At 66.3% G+C, this 22632-nt stretch overlaps 1 protein-coding gene across 1 annotated transcript in view; it reads right to left on the bottom strand.

Annotated features, from left to right (window-relative positions):
- The window catches only part of LOC122544828 (uncharacterized), a 42748-nt gene extending 24210 nt beyond the window's left edge, over positions 1–18538 (bottom strand). Inside the window, exon 1 of the mRNA XM_087984260.1 lies at positions 18446–18538. Coding sequence (XP_087840386.1) covers positions 18446–18503 — 58 coding nt within the window. The 5' untranslated portion in view covers positions 18504–18538. The remainder of the gene's footprint in view (positions 1–18445) is intronic.
- Positions 18539–22632: the final 4094 nt, after the last annotated feature.

Genomic DNA, 22632 nt, shown 5'->3' with positions numbered 1-22632 from the left:
TCCATCACACCATTAGACAGGGAGCTCCATGATTTTGACAGGTTGGTGAGTGGCGTTTGGGTGGGGGGGGGGGCGGTGATGGTGGTACAGAGAGACTGGCAAGGGCTAATCTTCCTTCTATCTGCTGCCCGTGCCCTTCTAGATGGGAGCAGTCACCAATCACAACTTCTCAGCGACTGCACCAATCCATGCCAGCACACAGAAAGACCTGAACAACACTCAGGCGTGGCCTATTAAGACCAAATGCCAGGCAATGCCAATCACCAAGAACAAACCGCAAGACCTTCCTGTGAGCAAGGTCCTTTGAGTTATCACTGAGCTGAACTGAACTACCACTGAAACTGAAGTGAACTAGCCGTATAAGCACTGTGTCGAGAGCGTGGTGCTGGTGAAGTCCACATTAATCCTGTGGAGTTGGAGGGTCCAAAGGTGGAAGATGAGGCGTTCCTCCTCCAAGCATCTGGTGGTGAGGGTTTGGCGATGGAGGAGGCCCAGGACTTGCATGTCCTTGGCGGAGTGGGAGGGGGAGATAAAGTGTTTGCCCACAGGGCGGTGGGGTTGCTTTGTGCGTGTGTCCACCAGAGATGTTCTCTGAAGTGTTGTGCAAGTAAGTATCCGGTCTCCTCAGTGTAGAGGGTTCCACATCGGGAGCGATGGAGACAGTAAATGCCATGTGTGGAAGAGCAGGGAAATCGAGGGTGGATGTAGAAGGCTCCTTTGGGACCTTGGGCAGAGGTGAGGGGGCAGGTGTGGGCGCAGGCTTTGCAATTCCTGCAGAGACAGGGGAAGGGGCCAGGAGGGGACGGAGGAATATGACATGAGAATTGCAGAGGAAATGGTCTTTACAGAATGCAAGTAAGTGTGGGGAGGGTAATAGATCACTGGGGATGGGGTCAGTTTGTAGGTGGCCCCTCCCACAGCGACCAGGGACCGCCCTGCCCCTTACCCCACCCCTCCCACAGCGACCAGGCACCGCCCTGCCCCCGTACCCCGCCCCTCCCACAGCGACCAGGCACCGCCCTGCCCCCGTACCCCACCCCTCCCACAGCGACCAGGCACCGCCCTGCCCCCTGACCCCGCCCCTCCCACAGCGACCAGGCACCGCCCTGCCCCCGTACCCCACCCCTCCCACAGCGACCAGGGACCGCCCTGCCCCTTACCCCACCCCTCCCACAGCGACCAGGCACCGCCCTGCCCCCGTACCCCGCCCCTCCCACAGCGACCAGGCACCGCCCTGCCCCCGTACCCCACCCCTCCCACAGCGACCAGGCACCGCCCTGCCCCTTACCCCACCCCTCCCACAGCGACCGGGCACCACCCTGCCCCTTACCCCACCCCTCCCACAGCGACCAGGCTACACCCCCACCCCTCTCACAGCGACCAGGCACCGCCCTGCCCCCGTACCCCACCCCTCCCACAGCGACCAGGCACCGCCCTGCCCCCGTACCCCGCCCCTCCCACAGCGACCGGGCACCGCCCTGCCCCCGTACCCCACCCCTCCCACAGCGACCGGGCACCGCCCTGCCCCCGTACCCCACCCCTCCCACAGCGACCGGGCACCGCCCTGCCCCCTTACCCCACCCCTCCCACAGCGACCGGGCACCGCCCTGCCCCCGTACCCCACCCCTCCCACAGCGACCGGGCACCGCCCTGCCCCCGTACCCCACCCCTCCCACAGCGACCGGGCACCGCCCTGCCCCCGTACCCCCCCCTCCCACAGCGACCAGGCACCGCTCTGCCCCCTTACCCCGCCCCTCCCACAGCGACCAGGCACCGCCCTGCCCCCGTACCCCACCCCTCCCACAGCGACCGGGCACCGCCCTGCCCCCGTACCCCACCCCTCCCACAGCGACCGGGCACCGCCCTGCCCCCGTACCCCGCCCCTCCCACAGCGACCAGGCACCGCCCGGCCCCCTTACCCCACCCCTCCCACAGCGACCGGGCACCGCCCTGCCCCCGTACCCCCCCCTCCCACAGCGACCAGGCACCGCTCTGCCCCCTTACCCCACCCCTCCCACAGCGACCAGGCACCGCCCTGCCCCCTTACCCCACAGCGACCGGGCACCGCCCTGCCCCCGTACCCCGCCCCTCCCACAGCGACCAGGGACCGCCCTGCCCCCGTACCCCACCCCTCCCACAGCGACCGGGCACCGCCCTGCCCCCGTACCCCGCCCCTCCCACAACGACCGGGCACCGCCCTGCCCCCGTACCCCGCCCCTCCCACAGAGACCGGGCACCGCCCTGCCCCCTTACCCCGCCCCTCCCACAGCGACCGGGCATCGCCCTGTCCCCGTACCCCACCCCTCCCACAGCGACCGGGCACCGCCCTGCCCCCTTACCCCGCCCCTCCCACAGCGACCGGGCACCGCCCTGTCCCCGTACCCCACCCCTCCCACAGCGACCGGGCACCGCCCTGCCCCCGTACCCCACCCCTCCCACAGCGACCGGGCACCGCCCTGCCCCCGTACCCCACCCCTCCCACAGCGACCGGGCACCGCCCTGCCCCCGTACCCCGCCCCTCCCACAGCGACCAGGCTACACCCCCCCCCTCCCACAGCGACCAGGCACCGCCCGGCCCCCTTACCCCACCCCTCCCACAGCGACCAGGCACCGCCCTGCCCCCGTACCCCACCCCTACCACAGCGACCGGGCACCGCCCGGCCCCCTTACCCCACCCCTCCCACAGCGACCAGGCACCGCCCTGCCCCCTTACCCCACCCCTCCCACAGCGACCAGGCACCGCCCTGCCCCCTTACCCCACCCCTCCCACAGCGACCAGGCACCGCCCTGCCCCCGTACCCCACCCCTCCCACAGCGACCGGGCACCGCCCTGCCCCCGTACCCCACCCCTCCCACAGTGACCGGGCACCGCCCTGCCCCCGTACCCCGCCCCGCCCACAGCGACCGGGCACCGCCCTGCCCCCGTACCCCGCCCCTCCCACAGCGACCAGGCTACACTCCCCACCCCTCCCACAGCGACCGGGCACCGCCCAGCCCCCTTACCCCACCCCTCCCACAGCGACCGGGCACCGCCCTGTCCCCTTATCCCGCCCCTCCCACAGCGACCGGGCACCGCCCTGTCCCCTTACCCCACCCCTCCCACAGCGACCAGGCTACACCCCCCACCCCTCCCACAGCGACCGGGCACCGCCCAGCCCCCGTACCACACCCCTCCCACAGCGACCAGGGACCGCCCTGCCCCCGTACCCCACCCCTCCCACAGCGACCGGGCACCGCCCTGCCCCCGTACCCCACCCCTCCCACAGCGACCGGGCACCGCCCTGCCCCCGTACCCCACCCCTCCCACAGCGACCGGGCACCGCCCTGCCCCCGTACCCCGCCCCTCCCACAGCGACCGGGCACCGCCCTGCCCCCGTACCCCGCCCCTCCCACAGCGACCGGGCACCGCCCTGCCCCCGTACCCCGCCCCTCCCACAGCGACCGGGCACCGCCCTGTCCCCTTACCCCACCCCTCCCACAGCGACCGGGCACCGCCCTGCCCCCGTACCCCGACCCTCCCACAGCGACCGGGCACCGCCCTGCCCCAGTACCCCACCCCTCCCACAGCGACCGGGCACCGCCCTGCCCCCGTACCCCACCCCTCCCACAGCGACCGGGCACCGCCCTGCCCCCGTACCCCACCCCTCCCACAGCGACCGGGCACCGCCCTGCCCCCGTACCCCACCCCTCCCACAGCGACCGGGCACCGCCCTGCCCCCGTACCCCCCCCCTCCCACAGCGACCGGGCACCGCCCTGCCCCCGTACCCCACCCCGCCCACAGCGACCGGGCACCGCCCTGCCCCCGTACCCCCCCCCCCCCAACAGCGACCGGGCACCGCCCTGCCCCCGTACCCCGCCCCTCCCACAGCGACCGGGCACCGCCCTGCCCCCGTACCCCGCCCCTCCCACAGCGACCGGGCACCGCCCTGCCCCCGTACCCCGCCCCACCCCACCCACAGCGACCGGGCACCGCCCTGCCCCCGTACCCCGCCATTTCCACAGCGACCGGGCACCGCCCTGCCCCCGTACCCCGCCCCTCCCACAGCGACCGGGCACCGACCTGCCCCCGTACCCCGCCCCTCCCACAGCGACCAGGCACCGCCCAGCCCCCTTACCCCACCCCTCCCACAGCGACCAGGCACCGCCCTGCCCCCTTAACCCACCCCGCCCACAGCGACCGGGCACCGCCCTGCCCCCTTACCCCACCCCTCCCACAGCGACCGGGCACCGCCCTGCCCCCGTACCCCGCCCCTCCCACAGCGACCAGGCACCGCCCTGCCCCCATATCCCCCCCCTCCCACAGCGACCGGGCACCGCCCTGCCCCCGTACCCCACCCCTCCCACAGCCACCAGGCACCGCCCTGCCCCTTACCCCACCCCTCCCACAGCGACCAGGCACCGCCCTGCCCCCGTACCCCACCCCTCCCACAGCGACCAGGCACCGCCCTGCCCCCGTGCCACCCCCCCCCCACAGCGACCAGGCACCACCCTGCCCCCTGACCCCGCCCCTCCCACAGCGACCAGGCACCGCCCTGCCCCCGTACCCCGCCCCTCCCACAGCGACCAGGCACCGCCCTGCACCCTTACCCCACCCCTCCCACAGCGACCAGGCTACACCCCCCACCCCTCCCACAGCGACCGGGCACCGCCCTGCCCCCTTACCCCACACCTCCCACAGCGACCAGGCTACACCCCCCACCCCTCCCACAGCGACCGGGCACCGCCCTGCCCCCTTACCCCACCCCTCCCAGAGCGACCAGGCTACACCCCCCACCCCTCCCACAGCGACCAGGCACCGCCCTGCCCCCTTACCCCACCCCTCCCACAGCGACCAGGCTACACCCCCCACCCCTCCCACAGCGACTGGGCACCGCCCTGCCCCCGTACCCCACCCCTCCCACAGCGACCAGGCTACACCCCCCACCCCTCCCACAGCGACCGGGCAACGCCCTGCCCCCTTACCCCACAGCCACCAGGCACCGCCCTGCCCCCGTACCCCACCCCTCCCACAGCGACCAGGCACCGCCCTGCCCCCGTACCCCACCCCTCCCACAGAGACCAGGCTACACCCCCCACCCCTCCCACAGCGACCGGGCACCGCCCTGCCCCCGTACCCCGCCATTTCCACAGCGACCAGGCACCGCCCTGCCCCCGTACCCCACCCCTCCCACAGCGACCGGGCACCGCCCTGCCCCCGTACCCCACCCCTCCCACAGCGACCAGGCACCGCCCTGCCCCCGTACCCCACCCCTCCCACAGCGACCAGGCACCGCCCTGCCCCCTTACCCCACCCCTCCCACAGCGACCAGGCTACACTCCCCACCCCTCCCACAGCGACCGGGCACCGCCCTGCCCCCTTACCCCACCCCTCCCACAGCGACCAGGCTACACCCCCCACCCCTCCCACAGCGACCAGGCACCGCCCTGCCCCCTTACCCCACCCCTCCCACAGCGACCGGGCACCGCCCTGCCCCCTTACCCCACCCCTCCCACAGCGACCAGGGACCGCCCTGCCCCCGTACCCCGCCCCTCCCACAGCGACCAGGCTACACCCCCCGCCCCTCCCACAGCGACCGGGCACCGCCCTGCCCCCGTACCCCACCCCTCCCACAGCGACCGGGCACCGCCCTGCCCCCGTACCCCTCCCCTCCCACAGCGACCAGGCTACACTCCCCGCCCCTCCCACAGTGACCGGGCACCGCCCTGCCCCCGTACCCCACCCCGCCCACAGCGACCGGGCACCGCCCTGCCCCCGTACCCCCCCCCCCCCAACAGCGACCGGGCACCGCCCTGCCCCCGTACCCCGCCCCTCCCACAGCGACCGGGCACCGCCCTGCCCCCGTACCCCGCCCCTCCCACAGCGACCGGGCACCGCCCTGCCCCCGTACCCCGCCCCTCCCACAGCGACCGGGCACCGCCCTGTCCCCGTACCCCGCCATTTCCACAGCGACCAGGCACCGCCCTGCCCCCGTACCCCACCCCTCCCACAGCGACCGGGCACCGCCCTGCCCCCGTACCCCGCCCCTCCCACAGCGACCAGGCACCGCCCAGCCCCCTTACCCCACCCCTCCCACAGCGACCAGGCACCGCCCTGCCCCCTTAACCCACCCCGCCCACAGCGACCAGGCACCGCCCTGCCCCCTTACCCCACCCCTCCCACAGCGACCGGGCACCGCCCTGCCCCCGTACCCCGCCCCTCCCACAGCGACCAGGCACCGCCCTGCCCCCATACCCCCCCCCTCCCACAGCGACCGGGCACCGCCCTGCCCCCGTACCCCACCCCTCCCACAGCCACCAGGCACCGCCCTGCCCCTTACCCCACCCCTCCCACAGCGACCAGTCACCGCCCTGCCCCCTTACTCCCCCCCTCCCACAGCGACCAGGCACCGCCCTGCCCCCGTACCCCCCCCCTCCCACAGCGACCAGGCACCGCCCTGCCCCCGTACCCCACCCCTCCCACAGCGACCAGGCACCGCACTGCCCCCTGACCCCGCCCCTCCCACAGCGACCAGGCACCGCCCTGCCCCCGTACCCCGCCCCTCCCACAGCGACCAGGCACCGCCCTGCACCCTTACCCCACCCCTCCCACAGTGACCAGGCTACACCCCCCACCCCTCCCACAGCGACCGGGCACCGCCCTGCCCCCTTACCCCACACCTCCCACAGCGACCAGGCTACACCCCCCACCCCTCCCACAGCGACCGGGCACCGCCCTGCCCCCTTACCCCACCCCTCCCAGAGCGACCAGGCTACACCCCCCACCCCTCCCACAGCGACCAGGCACCGCCCTGCCCCCTTACCCCACCCCTCCCACAGCGACCAGGCTACACCCCCCACCCCTCCCACAGCGACCGGGCACCGCCCGGCCCCCTTACCCCACCCCTCCCACAGCGACCAGGCACCGCCCTGCCCCCGTACCCCACCCCTCCCACAGCGACCAGGCACCGCCCGGCCCCCTTACCCCACCCCTCCCACAGCGACCAGGCACCGCCCTGCCCCCGTACCCCACCCCTCCCACAGCGACCAGGCTACACCCCCCACCCCTCCCACAGCGACCGGGCAACGCCCTGCCCCCTTACCCCACAGCCACCAGGCACCGCCCTGCCCCCGTACCACACCCCTCCCACAGCGACCAGGCACCGCCCTGTTCCCGTACCCCACCCCTCCCACAGAGACCAGGCTACACCCCCCACCCCTCCCACAGCGACCGGGCACCGCCCTGCCCCCGTACCCCGCCATTTCCACAGCGACCAGGCACCGCCCTGCCCCCGTACCCCACCCCTCCCACAGCGACCAGGCACCGCCCTGCCCCCGTACCCCACCCCTCCCACAGCGACCAGGCACCGCCCTGCCCCCGTACCCCACCCCTCCCACAGCGACCAGGCACCGCCCTGCCCCCTTACCCCACCCCTCCCACAGCGACCAGGCTACACTCCCCACCCCTCCCACAGCGACCGGGCACCGCCCTGCCCTCTTACCCCACCCCTCCCACAGCGACCAGGCTACACCCCCCACCCCTCCCACAGCGACCAGGCACCGCCCTGCCCCCTTACCCCACCCCTCCCACAGCGACCGGGCACCGCCCTGCCCCCTTACCCCACCCCTCCCACAGCGACCAGGGACCGCCCTGCCCCCGTACCCCGCCCCTCCCACAGCGACCAGGCTACACCCCCCGCCCCTCCCACAGCGACCGGGCACCGCCCTGCCCCCATACCCCACCCCTCCCACAGCGACCAGGCTACACCCCCCCACCCCTCCCACAGCGACCAGGCACCGCCCAGCCCCCGTACCCCACCCCTCCCACAGCGACCGGGCACCGCCCTGCCCCCGTACCCTGCCCCTCCCACAGCGACCAGGCTACACCCCCCACCCCTCCCACAGCGACCAGGCACCGCCCAGCCCCCGTACCCCACCCCTCCCACAGCGACCGGGCACCGCCCTGCCCCCGTACCCCCCCCTCCCACAGCGACCAGGCACCGCTCTGCCCCCTTACCCCACCCCTCCCACAGCGACCAGGCACCGCCCTGCCCCCTTACCCCACAGCGACCGGGCACCGCCCTGCCCCCGTACCCCGCCCCTCCCACAGCGACCAGGGACCGCCCTGCCCCCGTACCCCACCCCTCCCACAGCGACCGGGCACCGCCCTGCCCCCGTACCCCGCCCCTCCCACAACGACCGGGCACCGCCCTGCCCCCGTACCCCGCCCCTCCCACAGAGACCGGGCACCGCCCTGCCCCCTTACCCCGCCCCTCCCACAGCGACCGGGCACCGCCCTGTCCCCGTACCCCACCCCTCCCACAGCGACCAGGCACCGCCCTGCCCCCGTACCCCACCCCTCCCACAGCGACCAGGCACCGCCCTGCCCCCGTACCCCACCCCTCCCACAGCGACCAGGCACCGCCCTGCCCCCTTACCCCACCCCTCCCACAGCGACCAGGCTACACTCCCCACCCCTCCCACAGCGACTGGGCACCGCCCTGCCCTCTTACCCCACCCCTCCCACAGCGACCAGGCTACACCCCCCACCCCTCCCACAGCGACCAGGCACCGCCCTGCCCCCTTACCCCACCCCTCCCACAGCGACCGGGCACCGCCCTGCCCCCTTACCCCACCCCTCCCACAGCGACCAGGGACCGCCCTGCCCCCGTACCCCGCCCCTCCCACAGCGACCAGGCTACACCCCCCGCCCCTCCCACAGCGACCGGGCACCGCCCTGCCCCCATACCCCACCCCTCCCACAGCGACCAGGCTACACCCCCCACCCCTCCCACAGCGACCAGGCACCGCCCAGCCCCCGTACCCCACCCCTCCCACAGCGACCGGGCACCGCCCTGCCCCCGTACCCTGCCCCTCCCACAGCGACCAGGCTACACCCCCCACCCCTCCCACAGCGACCAGGCACCGCCCAGCCCCCGTACCCCACCCCTCCCACAGCGACCGGGCACCGCCCTGCCCCCGTACCCCCCCCTCCCACAGCGACCAGGCACCGCTCTGCCCCCTTACCCCACCCCTCCCACAGCGACCAGGCACCGCCCTGCCCCCTTACCCCACAGCGACCGGGCACCGCCCTGCCCCCGTACCCCGCCCCTCCCACAGCGACCAGGGACCGCCCTGCCCCCGTACCCCACCCCTCCCACAGCGACCGGGCACCGCCCTGCCCCCGTACCCCGCCCCTCCCACAACGACCGGGCACCGCCCTGCCCCCGTACCCCGCCCCTCCCACAGAGACCGGGCACCGCCCTGCCCCCTTACCCCGCCCCTCCCACAGCGACCGGGCACCGCCCTGTCCCCGTACCCCACCCCTCCCACAGCGACCGGGCACCGCCCTGCCCCCTTACCCCGCCCCTCCCACAGCGACCGGGCACCGCCCTGTCCCCGTACCCCACCCCTCCCACAGCGACCGGGCACCGCCCTGCCCCCGTACCCCACCCCTCCCACAGCGACCGGGCACCGCCCTGCCCCCGTACCCCACCCCTCCCACAGCGACCGGGCACCGCCCTGCCCCCGTACCCCACCCCTCCCACAGCGACCGGGCACCGCCCTGCCCCCGTACCCCGCACCTCCCACAGCGACCAGGCTACACCCCCCCCCTCCCACAGCGACCAGGCACCGCCCGGCCCCCTTACCCCACTCCTCCCACAGCGACCAGGCACCGCCCTGCCCCCGTACCCCACCCCTACCACAGCGACCGGGCACCGCCCGGCCCCCTTACCCCACCCCTCCCACAGCGACCAGGCACCGCCCTGCCCCCTTACCCCACCCCTCCCACAGCGACCAGGCACCGCCCTGCCCCCTTACCCCACAGCGACCAGGCACCGCCCTGCCCCCGTACCCCACCCCTCCCACAGCGACCAGGCACCGCCCTGCCCCCGTACCCCGCCCCTCCCACAGCGACCGGGCACCGCCCAGCCCCCGTACCCCACCCCTCCCACAGCGACCGGGCACCGCCCTGCCCCCGTACCCCACCCCTCCCACAGCGACCGGGCACCGCCCTGTCCCCTTATCCCGCCCCTCCCACAGCGACCGGGCACCGCCCTGTCCCCTTACCCCACCCCTCCCACAGCGACCAGGCTACACCCCCCACCCCTCCCACAGCGACCGGGCACCGCCCAGCCCCCGTACCACACCCCTCCCACAGCGACCAGGGACCGCCCTGCCCCCATACCCCACCCCTCCCACAGCGACCGGGCACCGCCCTGCCCCCGTACCCCACCCCTCCCACAGCGACCGGGCACCGCCCTGCCCCCGTACCCCACCCCTCCCACAGCGACCGGGCACCGCCCTGACCCGTACCCCACCCCTCCCACAGCGACCGGGCACCGCCCTGCCCCCGTACCCCGCCCCTCCCACAGCGACCGGGCACCGCCCTGCCCCCGTACCCCGCCCCTCCCACAGCGACCGGGCACCGCCCTGCCCCCGTACCCCACCCCTCCCACAGCGACCGGGCACCGCCCTGTCCCCTTACCCCACCCCTCCCACAGCGACCGGGCACCGCCCTGCCCCCGTACCCCGACCCTCCCACAGCGACCGGGCACCGCCCTGCCCCCGTACCCCACCCCTCCCACAGCGACCGGGCACCGCCCTGCCCCCGTACCCCACCCCTCCCACAGCGACCGGGCACCGCCCTGCCCCCGTACCCCACCCCTCCCACAGCGACCGGGCACCGCCCTGCCCCCGTACCCCGCCCCTCCCACAGCGACCAGGCACCGCCCTGCCCCCGTACCCCGCCATTTCCACAGCGACCAGGCACCGCCCTGCCCCCGTACCCCGCCCCTCCCACAGCGACCGGGCACCGCCCTGCCCCCGTACCCCGCCCCTCCCACAGCGACCAGGCACCGCCCAGCCCCCTTACCCCACCCCTCCCACAGCGACCAGGCACCGCCCTGCCCCCTTAACCCACCCCGCCCACAGCGACCAGGCACCGCCCTGCCCCCTTACCCCACCCCTCCCACAGCGACCGGGCACCGCCCTGCCCCCGTACCCCGCCCCTCCCACAGCGACCAGGCACCGCCCTGCCCCCATACCCCCCCCCTCCCACAGCGACCGGGCACCGCCCTGCCCCCGTACCCCACCCCTCCCACAGCCACCAGGCACCGCCCTGCCCCTTACCCCACCCCTCCCACAGCGACCAGGCACCGCCCTGCCCCCTTACTCCCCCCCTCCCACAGCGACCAGGCACCGCCCTGCCCCCGTACCCCACCCCTCCCACAGCGACCAGGCACCGCCCTGCCCCCGTACCCCACCCCTCCCACAGCGACCAGGCACCGCACTGCCCCCGTGCCACCCCCCCCCCCCCCACAGCGACCAGGCACCGCCCTGCCCCCTGACCCCGCCCCTCCCACAGCGACCAGGCACCGCCCTGCCCCCGTACCCCGCCCCTCCCACAGCGACCAGGCACCGCCCTGCACCCTTACCCCACCCCTCCCACAGCGACCAGGCTACACCCCCCACCCCTCCCACAGCGACCGGGCACCGCCCTGCCCCCTTACCCCACACCTCCCACAGCGACCAGGCTACACCCCCCACCCCTCCCACAGCGACCGGGCACCGCCCTGCCCCCTTACCCCACCCCTCCCAGAGCGACCAGGCTACACCCCCCACCCCTCCCACAGCGACCAGGCATCGCCCTGCCCCCTTACCCCACCCCTCCCACAGCGACCAGGCTACACCCCCCACCCCTCCCACAGCGACCGGGCAACGCCCTGCCCCCTTACCCCACAGCCACCAGGCACCGCCCTGCCCCCGTACCCCACCCCTCCCACAGCGACCAGGCACCGCCCTGCCCCCGTACCCCACCCCTCCCACAGAGACCAGGCTACACCCCCCACCCCTCCCACAGCGACCGGGCACCGCCCTGCCCCCGTACCCCGCCATTTCCACAGCGACCAGGCACCGCCCTGCCCCCTTACCCCACCCCTCCCACAGCGACCGGGCACCGCCCTGCCCCCGTACCCCACCCCTCCCACAGCGACCAGGCACCGCCCTGCCCCCGTACCCCACCCCTCCCACAGCGACCAGGCACCGCCCTGCCCCCTTACCCCACCCCTCCCACAGCGACCAGGCTACACTCCCCACCCCTCCCACAGCGACCGGGCACCGCCCTGCCCCCTTACCCCACCCCTCCCACAGCGACCAGGCTACACCCCCCACCCCTCCCACAGCGACCAGGCACCGCCCTGCCCCCTTACCCCACCCCTCCCACAGCGACCGGGCACCGCCCTGCCCCCTTACCCCACCCCTCCCACAGCGACCAGGGACCGCCCTGCCCCCGTACCCCGCCCCTCCCACAGCGACCAGGCTACACCCCCCGCCCCTCCCACAGCGACCGGGCACCGCCCTGCCCCCGTACCCCACCCCTCCCACAGCGACCGGGCACCGCCCTGCCCCCGTACCCTGCCCCTCCCACAGCGACCAGGCTACACCCCCCACCCCTCCCACAGCGACCAGGCACCGCCCTGCCCCCGTACCCCACCCCTCCCACAGCGACCGGGCACCGCCCTGCCCCCGTACCCCACCCCTCCCACAGCGACCAGGCACCGCCCTGCCCCCGTACCCCGCCCCTCCCACAGCGACCGGGCACCGCCCTGCCCCCGTACCCCGCCCCTCCCACAGCGACCGGGCACCGCCCTGCCCCCGTACCCCACCCCTCCCACAGCGACCGGGCACCGCCCTGCCCCCTTACCCCACCCCTCCCACAGCGACCGGGCACCGCCCTGCCCCCGTACTCCGCCCCTCCCACAGCGACCGGGCACCGCCCTGCCCCCGTACCCCACCCCTCCCACAGCGACCGGGCACCGCCCTGCCCCCGTACCCCACCCCTCCCACATCGACCGGGCACCGCCCTGCCCCCTTACCCCACCCCTCCCACAGCGACCGGGAACCGCCCTGCCCCCTTACCCCACCCCTCCCACAGCGACCAGGCACCGCCCTGCCCCCGTACCCCACCCCTCCCACAGCGACCAGGCACCGCCCTGCCCCCGTACCCCACCCCTCTCACAGCGACCAGGCTACACCCCCCACCCCTCCCACAGCGACCAGGCACCACCCTGCCCCTTACCCCACCCCTCCCACAGCGACCAGGCACCACCCTGCCCCTTACCCCACCCCTCCCACAGCGACCGGGCACCGCCCTGCCCCCTTACCCCACCCCTCCCACAGCGACCAGGCACCGCCCTGCCCCTTACCACACCCCTCCCACAGCGACCGGGCACCGCACTGCCTCCGTACCCCGCCCCTCCCACAGCGACCGGGCACCACCCTGCCCCTTACCCCACCCCTCCCACAGCGACCAGGCACCGCCCAGCCCCCTTACCCCGCCCCTCCCACAGTGACCAGGCTACACCCCCCACCCCTCCCACAGCGACCAGGCACCACCCTGCCCCTTACCCCACCCCTCCCACAGCGACCAGGCTACACCCCCCACCCCTCCCACAGCGACCAGGCACCGCCCTGCCCCCGTACCCCACCCCTCCCACAGCGACCAGGCACCGCCCTGCCCCCGTACCCCACCACTCCCACAGCGACCAGGCTACACCCCCCACCCCTCCCACAGCAACCAGGCACCGCCCTGCCCCCGTACCCCACCCCTCCCACAGCGACCGGGCACCGCCCTGCCCCCGTACCCCACCCCTCCCACAGCGACCAGGCACCACCCTGCCCCTTACCCCACCCCTCCCACAGCGACCAGGCACCACCCTGCCCCTTACCCCACCCCTCCCACAGCGACCAGGCACCACCCTGCCCCTTACCCCACCCCTCCCACAGCGACCAGGCACCACCCTGCCCCTTACCCCACCCCTCCCACAGCGACCAGGCACCACCCTGCCCCTTACCCCACCCCTCCCACAGCGACCAGGCACCACCCTGCCCCTTACCCCACCCCTCCCACAGCGACCAGGCACCACCCTGCCCCTTACCACACCCCTCCCACAGCGACCAGGCACCACCCTGCCCCTTACCCCACCCCTCCCACAGCGACCAAGCACCGCCCTGCCCCCGTACCCCGCCCCTCCCACAGCGACCAGGCACTGCCCCGCCCCTTTACCCCACCCCTCCCACAGCGACCAGGCTACACCCCCACCCCTCCCACAGCGACCAGGCACTGCCCCGCCCCTGTACCCCACCCCTCCCACAGCGACCGGCCACCGCCCTGCCCCCTTACCCCGCCCCTCCAACCACAAGCAGGGCACCTCCGCCATCGAGTTTAACAACAGATCGTGGGAGGAAATCCACGCAGACTCGGGGAGAATGTGCAAATCCTGTGGTGAACAACCTCACCTCTCATCTCATCTCCCCAAAGCCTATCCACCATCGACAGGTCAGGAGTGAATACTTCCCATTTGTCTGGAGGGCCGCAACACTCGAGGAGCTCGACTCCATCCCGGATGAAGCAGCCTGCAAGACTGGTCCCCGTGTACCATCTGAAAAATTCAGTCCCTCCAATCGCTGGTGTGTGTGTGTGTGTGTACACAAGACGCAATGCACAACTTGCAATTGCAACATTTAAGAGGCATCTGGATGGGTATATGAATAGGAAGGGTTTGGAGGGATATGGGCCGGGTGCTGGCAGGTGGGACTAGATTGGGTTGGGATATCTGGGTCAGCATGGACGGGTTGGGCCGAAGGGTCTGTTTCCATGCTGTACATCTCTATGACTGTATGACAACGATTGACAGTGACGTCGAAACCCACAAGCTGTACCATCTAGAAGGACAAGGGTCGCAGACACTTCAGAAACCCACCACTTTGAAATACACCAATGCTGTTCCACTGTTGCTGGAACGCTGGCTCAGACTCCTGGAACCCACCTCCCTCAGCGGTGGCTTTACCCCAAATGGACTTTAGTGATTTAAGACGCCACCACCTTCCCTGGGGTAATTAGAGGCAGGTAATATCTGCCCACAAAGTCACATTCTGAAAGCAAAATCTACACGGCAAATCTCAAAAAATTAAGCATACAATCAAAACATGAGCCAACATATTTTAAATTTGCCTCCAGGTAATGTAGTACATAACAGTTTGACAGCAATTGTCCTCGTAATCAGTCAAATGAATGCATAATTCCTCATATCTCACAACTGCCCTCACAAAGACCTAATACTGTTCAAGATGGTCCAGCCAGATGCCTTTTCAGTTTGTATAAAAAGAACAGTTGCTGCATGATGTGTAATATCAGGTAATCTGTTGTATGGACCTCAGGGCTCAGGTATGTAATTCTTTGAAGTTTGCATCACAGGTAGACATGGTGGTTAAAAAGGCTTTTAGCACACTGGTCTTCATTGCTTAGACCTTTTGAGTATTGGAGTCACGTCGAGGCTGTACAGGACATTGGTGAGGCCTCTTCTGGAGCACTGTGTCCAGTTCTGGTCACCCCGTTATAGGAAGGATATTATCAAGCTCAGATGAGATTTACCAGGATGTTGCCAGGTACGGGACATTCGCGTTATTAAGAAAGGCTGGGACTTTATTCACTGGGGCGGAGGAGGCTAAGGGGATGCCTTATAAAAGAATGAGGGATGTGGATAGTGTTAATAATGGCAGTTGCCTTTTCCTCAGGATGGGGGGGTTCAAGACTTGGGGGCACATGTTTAAGGTGAAAGGAGGGAGATTTGGAAAAGAAGGCAGGAGGGACAAATTTTATTCCACGGAGGGTGGTTCACATGTGGAATGAATTTCCTGAGGAAGTGGGTACAGTTACAACATTTAGAAGACACTGGGATAAGTTGGTGAGTAGGGACAAGGGCCAGGAGCAGACAGGTGGGTCTAGTGTGGGATTATGATCGGCATGGACTGGATTGGACTGAAGGGCCGGTTTCCATGCTTTACGACTGTGTGATTACAGCGACTGCTCCATTCTCAGAGCAACATATTACAGTTCCGTGATAATTATCTGAAAGGCAGAAACAGTTCAGGGAACTAATACAACTCTGCTTCTTAGCACAATGTGTTTTTAAATAATTGCTTTTGGGGGCCGCCCTTAGAGGATGCAGAGACCGTACAAATCCAGCAATAAAGCCATGGATTGAAAAACAAATTGACGACCTATCCAGCACAATTTGCACAGAATCTTACATTCCGCTGAATGCAGGCAGACCATCACGTTACGGCTGAACACAGGGCTGCAGCCAATGGTACACCAGGTCACTAGCCCTGCTTTCCGGGAGAAGCTGGGAAGAGAAACATTCTGTTTGGGTGTCTCCCGCAAACACAGAAGGCAGCACGGTGGCTCAGTGGTTAGCACTGCTACCTCACAGTGCCAAGGATCTGGGTTCGATTCCAGCCGCGGGCGACTGTGTGTGTGGAGCTTACCCCCGTGTCTGCTTGGGTTTCCTCCGGGTGCTCCAAAGTGCAGGTTAGGGTGGATTGGCCATGCTAAATTACCCATGATGTTCGGGGATGTATAGGTCAGGGTGGATTGGCCATGCTAAATTACCCATGATGTTCGGGGATGTATAGGTCAGGGTGGATTGGCCATGCTAAATTATCCATAGTGCTCAGGGATGTGCAGGTTAGGGTGGATTGGCCATGCTAAATTACCCATGATGTTCGGGGATGTATAGATCAGGGTGGATTGGCTGTGCTAAGTTACCCATAGTGCTCAGGGATGTGCAGGTTAGGGTGGATTGGCCATGCTAAATTACCCATAGTGCTCAGGGATGTGCAGGTTAGGGTGGATTGGCCGTGCTAAATTACCCATAGTGCTCAGGGATGTGCAGGTTAGGGTGGATTGGCCGTGCTAAATTACCCATAGTGCTCAGGGATGTGCAGGTTAGGGTGGATTGGCCGTGCTAAATTACCCATAATGCTCAGGGATGTGCGGGTTAGGGTGGATTGGTCGTGCTAAATTACCCATAGTGCTCAGGGATGTGCGGGTTAGGGTGGATTGGTCGTGCTAAATTACCCACAGTGCTCAGGGATGTGCAGGTTAGGGTGGATTGGCCATGCTAAATTACCCATAGTGTTCAGGGATGTGCAGGTTAGGGTGGATTGGCCGTGCTAAATTACCCATAGTGGTCAGGGATGTGCAGGTTAGGGTGGATTGGCTGTGCTAAATTACCCATAGTGCTCAGGGATGTGCGGGTTAGGGTGGATTGGTCGTGCTAAATTACCCACAGTGCTCAGGGATGTGCAGGTTAGGGTGGATTGGCCGTGCTAAATTACCCATAGTGCTCAGGGATGTGCAGGTTAGGGTGGGTTGGCCGTGCTAAATTACCCATAGTGCTCAGGGATGTGCAGGTTAGGGTGGATTGGCCGTGCTAAATTACCCATAGCGCTCAGGGATGTGCAGGTTAGGGTGGGTTGGCCGTGCTAAATTACCCATAGTGCTCAGGGATGTGCAGGTCAGGGTGGATTGGCTGTGCTGAATTACCCATAGTGCTCAGGGCTGTGTAGGTTAGGGTGGATTGGCCGTGCTAAATTACCCATAGTGGTCAGGGATGTGCAGGTTAGGGTGGATTGGCTGTGCTAAATTACCCATAGTGCTCAGGGATGTGCGGGTTAGGGTGGATTGGCCGTGCTAAATTACCCATAGTGCTCAGGGATGTGCAGGTTAGGGTGGGTTGGCCGTGCTAAATTACCCATAGTGCTCAGGGATGTGCAGGTTAGGGTGGGTTGGCCGTGCTAAATTACCCATAGTGCTCAGGGATGTGCAGGTCAGGGTGGATTGGCCATGCTAAATTACCCATAGTGCTCAGGGATGTGCAGGTTAGGGTGGGTTGGCCGTGCTAAATTACCCATAGTGCTCAGGGATGTGCAGGTTAGGGTGGATTGGCCGTGCTAAATTACCCATAGTGCTCAGGGATGTGCAGGTTAGGGTGGATTGGCCGTGCTAAATTACCCATAGTGCTCAGGGATGTGCAGGTTAGGGTGGATTGGCCATGCTAAATTACCCATAGTGCTCAGGGATGGGGGGGGGAAGGTTACCCTTCGGTGGGTCAGTGTGGACCCATTGGGCTGAAGGGACTGTTTCCACACGGTGGGGATTGTATGGAATATTAAAATAAATACCCAGGACAGCCAGCAGACATGACAGCAGCACAGGAAGCGAAGGGAATATTGTCAGGCTGTCAAAAGCCTAGTTTTGCATCTGTTTTACAGTCTCCCACCTGACCAGAGAACACCTGGGCAGACAATGGGTGTTGTTTTTAAAAAAAAAACAAAGCAGATTTTCCACAATTGTCTTCACCAGAAGGGGCTGGTTTTCCCAAAACCTCGAATGTGCCTGGACGAGGCAGAGTGAGGACCAACAGGCGAGTGTTTCATGTGGGGTTGCTGTCAGTGAGGCCACTCAGCCCATCCAGGTTGATGCTGCTGTCAACGCCAGCCAACTGCGCAGCCGCAGTAACAGCAGAGGGGCGCGGGGGGGGGGGGTGCTGGCCGGCTCCAGACGTGGAGGGGGCTTCAATACCCACCATCCCAACGGCAGGCGATGGACCCGGCTCCTACCTGACTCCTGAAGCCGAGAGCAGCCTCCCCGCCGCCGCCGCTTCTCCTCCGCCGCCATTTTCCAACCGCCGCTTTCAAACCCAACCGCCGGCGCCGACGCCCCGCCCACCACCAACCTCACAGGAGTGGGCGGGGTCCGCGTGACGCTTTTCGAACTCCGCCAATCGAAGGCCGCGCCGGCCGAGACCCCGCCTCCCGCTGGTCCTTTCGCCCCCGCCCCCTTCTTATCCCGCGTGACCCAATCACAGCCCGCTCTGACCTCGCCCAATCAGCCGCTGTCTCCACCCCGCCCTCAGGCCACGCCCCCCTACCGACGAGCCCGCTCGTTCCCTCCGTCCAATCCGAAGCCGCTGTAGCCCCGCCCCCCCGCTGCAACCCCAAGCTCTCGCCCCGCCCCGTACTGCCCGCCCTGTTGGCCGCGCCCCTGAACTAGCCACGCCCCACCTGAACTGGCCACACCCTTCCAAACTTAGCCCCGCCTTGGAAAGCAGCCAGCCTCCCCCCCCCCAACCCACCAGGTCACCTGACCTGGAGGACACCCTCAGGAAAATGGTCAACTTTAGCCATGGCCAATTCCGCCATGTCACTGCGAGAAACCACAATGGTCGCCTCAAGGGACAGACCGCGGGCATGTGAGCGGGAGGATCCCCTGCCATTATCCCCACTGCTCACCCTCGGGATACAGACAGACTCCAATCTCACACCTTTACTGCATTGTCTGAGCTGAGATGTCACCTATTCTTTGATCCACTGATAAGACCTTAAGTTACCTCGGGGCTGTGTACCAAAAGAGATTCTAGGATTTACACATTCATCAATCGAAAGCTGCGACCCCATCCTCAAGACATAACAGCAATCTCGATTTGCCTAACACATCACATGAGTTGTAAGACACTCGGGTCTTTTACTATAAATTCCGGGTCCTATGATCCTGCTGCTCCTGACAAGGGAGCAGCGCTCCAAAAGCTAGTGCTTCCAAATAAATCTGTTGGCGTATAACCTGGTGTTGTGTGATATTTAACTTTGTCCACCCCAGTCCAGCACCGTCATCTCTGTATCACGGCACCCCATATTAGCCCTGCCCACCTACACTAGCCCTAAAACCTGATGTAGCCCCACACTTAGGGCCATACAACTTGTACAAATGAATTGAACACATCCATGATGGCTCTTAAATCTTCAATCAGTTAGAATGGAGGTGCAGGTTTCGATTGATTAATATGCACATCACAGAATTTCTTTCATGGTAAGGTCCTAGGGAGTGTTGCTGAACAAAGAGACCTTGGAGTGCAGGTACATAGCTCCTTGAAAGTGGAGTCGCAGGTAGATAGGATAGTGAAGAAGGCGTTTGGTATGCTTTCTTATATTGGTCAGAGTATTGAGTACAGGAGTTGGGAGGTCATGTTGCGGCTGTACACGACATTGGTTAGGTCACTGGTGGAATATTGCGTGCAATTCTGGTCTCCTTATCATCGGAAGGATGTTGTGAAACTTTAAAAGGTTTAGAAAAGATTTACAAGGGTGTTGCCAGGGCTGAAGAATTTGAGCTACAGGGAGAGGTTGAACAGGCTGGGGCTGTTTTCCCTGGAGCGTCGGAGGCTGAGGGGTGACCTTATAGTGGTTTACAAAATCATGAGGGGGCATGGATAGGGTAAACAGACAAGGTCTTTTCCCTGGGGTGGGGGAATCCAGCGTAGGTTTAGGGTGAGAGGATATAGGGACATAAGGGGCAACGTTTTCAGACGGAGGGTGGTACGTGTATGGAATGAGCTGCCAGAGGAAGTGGTGGAGGCTGGTACAATGACAGCATTTAAAAGGCATCTGGATGGGTCTGTGAATAGGAAGGGTTTGGAGGGATATAGCAGACGTGGGTACTGCAGATGCTGGAGATTACAGTCACGATTAGAGTGTGGCGCTGGAAAAGCACAGCAGCTCAGGTAGCATCCATGGAGCAGGAAAAATCGATGTTTCGGGCAAAAGGATTCAGCCATCAGATTCCTGATGCAGGGCTTTTGCCCGAAACGTCAATGTTCCTGCTCCTCGGATGCTGCCTGACCTGCTGTGCTTTGCCAGCACCACACTCATCTTAGAGGGATATGGGCCAAGTGCTGGCAAATGGGACTAGATTAGGTTAGGATATCTGGGTCGACATGGATGAGTTGGACCGAAGGGCCTGCGTCTGTGCTGTACATCTCTTTGATTCTGTTTCCGAAGGATATGAGAGTTTATAAAATGCCACAGAGACTGACCGTCTACAAATTATGCCCACGTCAGAGCTTAGGAGGGTCCTGGGGGAAAGCAACCCCTCCTCATCCTGGGAGGTGGAGTCAGAAGTCACATGTCACCGGCTCGCAGTCCGAAAGGTCCCGTTCGACATGGCAAGTTCTCATGGCACTGCCCCTCTGCCCCAGGCACATTTGAGACATTGGCACCATGCCACTTTGTCCACCCCAATCTCAGCGCCTGCCGCACATAGGTCCGTTTCTCGTCAAAGTCTGGGCCGTAGAGGACGCAGGGGGTGTTGTTTCGGCAATGCTGGGAGCCGGTATCGGCCAAATTGCCGGCGGGAGAGAGGGAGGGGGAGAACGGCCGACACGTCCGAGAGCCGCGCGACGGAAAGTGTGAGCGTGCGGGGCGTCGTCGGAGTGAACGCGACGGAGCTGGGGAGACTGGGAGAACGGGAATGGGCTCCCAGCAGGAAAACCCGTGCGAGGGAAGTCGGGCATCAGGACTATCCTCCGAAACCGGAACTGAAAATCCGAGGAAGGAGCGAGGCAGAGACAGACCAGGCCAAGGTGGAAGTTGGCACGTGGAACGAATGGACTCTTCCAGGGCAGCAGCAGGAAGTCATAGATTCACAACACGCGGAAACAGGCCCTTCGGCCTAACCAGTCCATAATTCCGAACTAAACTAGTCCCACCTGCCTGCTCTTAGCCCATATCCCTCCAAACCTTTCCTATTCATGTACTTATCCAAATATCTTTTAAACATTGTAACTGTATCCCTATCTTCCACTTCCTCTGGAAGTTCATTCCCCACACAAACAACCTCTGTGTAAAAGATAATCGCCCCACAAGTCTTTTTTAAATCTCTCTCCTTAAAAATGTGTCCCCTTGTCTTGAACTCCCTCACCCTGGGAAAAAGACACCATCCATTAATCATATCTGTACCCCTCATGATTTTAGATTAGATTCCCCGACAGTGTGGAAACAGGCCCATCGGCCCAACAAGTCCACACCGACCCTCCACAAAGTAGCCCACCCAGACCCCTGACTAATGCACCTAACACTATGGGTAATTTAGCATGGCTAATCCACCCTAACCTGCACATCCCTGGGCACTATGGGTAATTTAGCATGGCTAATCCACCCTAACCTGCACATCCCTGAGCACTGTGGGTAATTTAGCATGGCTAATCCACCCTAACCTGCACATCCCTGAGCACTATGGGTAATTTAGCATGGCCAATCCACCCTAACCTGCACATCCTGAGCACTATGGGTAATTTAGCATGGCCAATCCACCCTAACCTGCACAACTTTTGAGTGTGGGAGGAAACCTGAGAACCTGAAGGAAACCCATGCAGACACGGGGAGAATGTGCAAACTCCCGCACAGACAATCACCCGAGGCTGGAATCGAACCTGGGTCCCTGGCGCTGTGAGGCAGCAGTGCTAACCACTGAGCCACCGTGTTACCCCTCTGTAAGGTTTATAAACCTCTGTAAGGTCATCCCTCAGCCACCTATGCTCCAGGGGTAAAAACGTCCAAGCCTCTCGTTATAACTCAAACCGTCCACTCCCGGGCAATATCCCAGTAAATCTCCTCTGAGCCCTCTCCAGCCTAATAACATCCTTCCTTTAACAGAACTAGACACCGTGCTCCAGACGAGACTTCACCAATGTCCTGTACAACCCCAACATCCCAACTCCCGTACTGAGCGATGACGGCAAGCCGTGCCAAACGCCTTCTTAAACGCTGGCTTCGGGGAACTTCGTGGGGCCCCTCTTTGCGCCGTCGCCGGTTCGTCGGAGAAAGAGCCGAGGGTGGAGGGATATTTCCCGTTCTCGGCTAAGGGAGCACGCAGCAGGTGAGGTGGGAAGCAATGGGTCCAGAGGGCAGGACCAGGATAGGTCTGCCATGTCGGGAGATCTCTCAGAAGTAGGTCGATTTGTGCTCTGTGGATG

Source organism: Chiloscyllium plagiosum, unplaced genomic scaffold (assembly GCF_037043375.1).
Source record: "Chiloscyllium plagiosum isolate Xiang-an unplaced genomic scaffold, Cpla_swu_hap1 HiC_scaffold_48, whole genome shotgun sequence".
Taxonomy (NCBI): domain Eukaryota; kingdom Metazoa; phylum Chordata; class Chondrichthyes; order Orectolobiformes; family Hemiscylliidae; genus Chiloscyllium; species Chiloscyllium plagiosum.
This window is presented reverse-complemented; position numbering and strand designations above follow the sequence as displayed.